The sequence below is a fragment of the Nanorana parkeri genome, unplaced genomic scaffold, assembly GCF_000935625.1.
Source record: "Nanorana parkeri isolate BGI_ZX_2015 unplaced genomic scaffold, ASM93562v1 scaffold1534, whole genome shotgun sequence".
Taxonomy (NCBI): domain Eukaryota; kingdom Metazoa; phylum Chordata; class Amphibia; order Anura; family Dicroglossidae; genus Nanorana; species Nanorana parkeri.
In genome coordinates, this window is record NW_017307802.1 from 323,169 (window position 1) to 326,170 (window position 3,002).

Sequence of the window (3,002 nt, forward strand, 5' to 3'; positions counted from 1 at the left end):
TATATAAGACATCAGCTTAAAAACTCGTAAACTTCAGAAAATAAAATTACCCTCAAGCCCATACAGTTATCTTTATGATGCTGACATATAAACCAGGGCAGGCAATATTCTCATGTCTGTCTGTAGCTGAAGACAGCTCCAACCTACAGCTTTCAAAGGGATAAAATAGACAGGGTGGAAAAGCATGACTGATCACAATTGTATCCCCTGACATAAGCCAGAGCATGCACAGTCTGCAGTGTTTGTGTGTGTCTGTGTACTACTCTTCTCTATAAACATTGCCCAAGCTTTCATATTTATGTACCAAGGTGTGAAGAAGGTCATGCCTGCACATCCAACTGCCCCATAAAATGTGTACAAATCAAGCAGGCGGCATTACAACAGCATGTCCGAGACTCTGTTCAGTGGTTTTAACTTCTCTTTGTTTGTCCTTTCTAACAGATTTGGAAATGGAACAGATTTTCCTCAAGAGGCCGAGGACGTTGATGACCCAACAGCTTATGTTACTAATTTGTCCTATTACCATCTGGTTCCATTTGAAACAGATATTTTAGACTGAAGCTATCAAGAACCTGCAAGGATTTTTTTTACCGTGAAGGTGAAACCTCCTGAGTGCTGCTATCCCTGTGGCCTTTTTTAAAACTTTAAAATGCATTTCTCTTAGCAACTAGCGCACAGACTTCAGCAATGAGGAGTAGACTTTTCAGAATGCCTTAATGTGAACGAGAGGCAGAAGATGCCCTGGAAAGCTTGAAATAAAGTTTCGCTTGTTCTGATTATCCATTCCACAATACTTATCTAGCCTGTTTTTGCATGCACAGTGGCTTTTTCCAAACATAGTGCATGATCAGAATTGTTTGCCTAATTGTTGCCAGAAGATCGAAGAATCATACACCAGCAGCAAAGTTATAATATTGCAGTAATTTATGTCACAGTCGCTGAAGAGAAAGGGCTTTCTATAGGCACAGTGACTATTATTATTATTTTGGATGAATGATCCTCAACAACCAAACATAAGCTGTAGTTTTTTCATTGCCTACAGTTCCTGAATGTATCCAGAATAGTGCAAAAATCAAAAGGAATGGTTTTATATGCTGTTTTAGCATATTGTGATATGAAGGATGCGAGTATGTTAAGAAATTCGTCAGTAGTGAGATAAAAAAAAGTGTTGGTGGTACATTCCTCAGCCCAAAAGGACTGGGGGAGCCCATTGGGGGTGTGGAAGAGCCATAGTGTTGACTTGGTGGTCAGTATATAGGAAGGCACTCCCTTCCACTGCAGATTATGTGGGCCCCTTTGCACAAGGATCAGACACCAGTTAGAATTTTCATTTTTAAATGGGGAAGGCAAAGTCTGGTTCACTACTACTAATAACGTCACAGGAAGTGACACCAGTAGTGCCGTTGATGGTAAGTTAAAAATGTAGTGAATAGAGAAGTAAATGGAGATGTATATGGTAATGGTAGAGGTACAATGAGCAGTTGCACTTGCAGGCACAATGAACTGTACCATGGAGAAAGTCTGGCCAGGTGACACCCATGTCAGGAGATCATGCATGCAAGTGAAACAGCTAGTGGCCTTAAAGGAGGGTCTAAACTGCGTCCCGCACATGGACTCTCTGCTATGTATGTCCACTAATGGACTAGCTGTTTGGTTTTTTTTTGCACTTACATCATCTACATTCCAGTGTAAGTACTTGTGCAGTATTAACATTTTTAAATCTAGGTTTTGTATGGGGCTCTCCGCTGGGGCGAAATGTCCCGTGCTGGGGTGAAATTTCATGTGCTGGGAAAGATGTTTTTTGCTGGATGGAAATAAACAAACACAAGAGTATCGGTTCTGTATACTAACAGAAACAACATTCTAATGTAAATAATAGTAAATTATTGAAAAAAGCCTAATTCTTTTATACAGTACATTTTAAAATCTATTTTATTGAAATGAAAAAATTATTACTCGCAATAAATATATTTGAAATCTGCTGTGAGTGATGTTTTGATTTTTCTTGAGCATTTATTGTATTACCTGTTTTGTGTTCCTCTAGCCTGCATTAGGCCTCAGCTGTGTCTGTTCCAGTGAATGTCAGTCTGACAGTCGCTACATCTCTCTGTGGCTATCTGCATGTATTCATACATGGAACAATTACCTGCCTATCAGGATAGATGTTTGTCCCTGGACACAGACAGATTGCACCCAGGGTCAAGCATGTATTCTGATTTGCAAGGATTAACTTGAATCATTATAAGTAGGGGTGTTCAGATACCAAGTACCGTACTCGGTACAAGTACATGTACAAATACTTTTCCAGCTACTAGACTAGACTACAGAAAAATTCAAAAGTTAGGAGGCAGCTGTCATTTTTAAGGAGGGCCTTGGATTTGTACATCCCTGTTTTAATGTATTATTTGCTTTTTATAAATATATATATATGAGGAATGCACAGATACTATTTTTTCAAGTACGAGTACTGATACTTGTCCAAGTACTCACAGATACAAGTACTGATACATTTTTGTTTAGTGTCATGTGACAGGTTTTCTAAAACAATAGACTAATGATTTCAGGACAGTGGTGGAGCGCCAGAGCCAGGTCCCAGCTGCAACCGCTGCAACCCCGGTAGTTCTCATGAAAATGCCAAGTATCGGCACTGGTATCTGAACATCCTTAATTATAAGGACTCTTAACTGTATTGTATGTATTTTTATCTATAATGTAAATGTGTTGTATCTTAGTTATTATTATTTAGCTTTTTCCCTTTTTTTTTTACAATATATAATTCTGCTGTGGCCTTCTGGTCATTGTCACCAGGACAAATAGAGTCTATTCTCCCAATAAGGACACTTTTTCCAGTGACAGCCATCTAAGAGGGGATATACCTAACTTTGGAGAGATTTCTTTTTAATTCCTGTTATGTGTATGTGACAGGAAATCTCCCAAATAGGAGCCAGAATGCAAAAAAACTTGACATGTGTTTTATCTATTCCTCTCTCTTTCCAAAATTA

General features: G+C 38.7%; 1 protein-coding gene across 1 annotated transcript in view; it reads left to right on the top strand.

Annotated features, from left to right (window-relative positions):
* PXDC1 (PX domain containing 1) overlaps nucleotides 1-1,070 on the top strand; it is a 58,040-nt gene extending 56,970 nt beyond the window's left edge. The window contains exon 5 of the mRNA XM_018570452.1: nucleotides 442-1,070. Within this exon, the coding sequence (XP_018425954.1) occupies nucleotides 442-559 (118 nt within the window). The 3' untranslated portion in view covers nucleotides 560-1,070. The remainder of the gene's footprint in view (nucleotides 1-441) is intronic.
* Nucleotides 1,071-3,002: the final 1,932 nt, after the last annotated feature.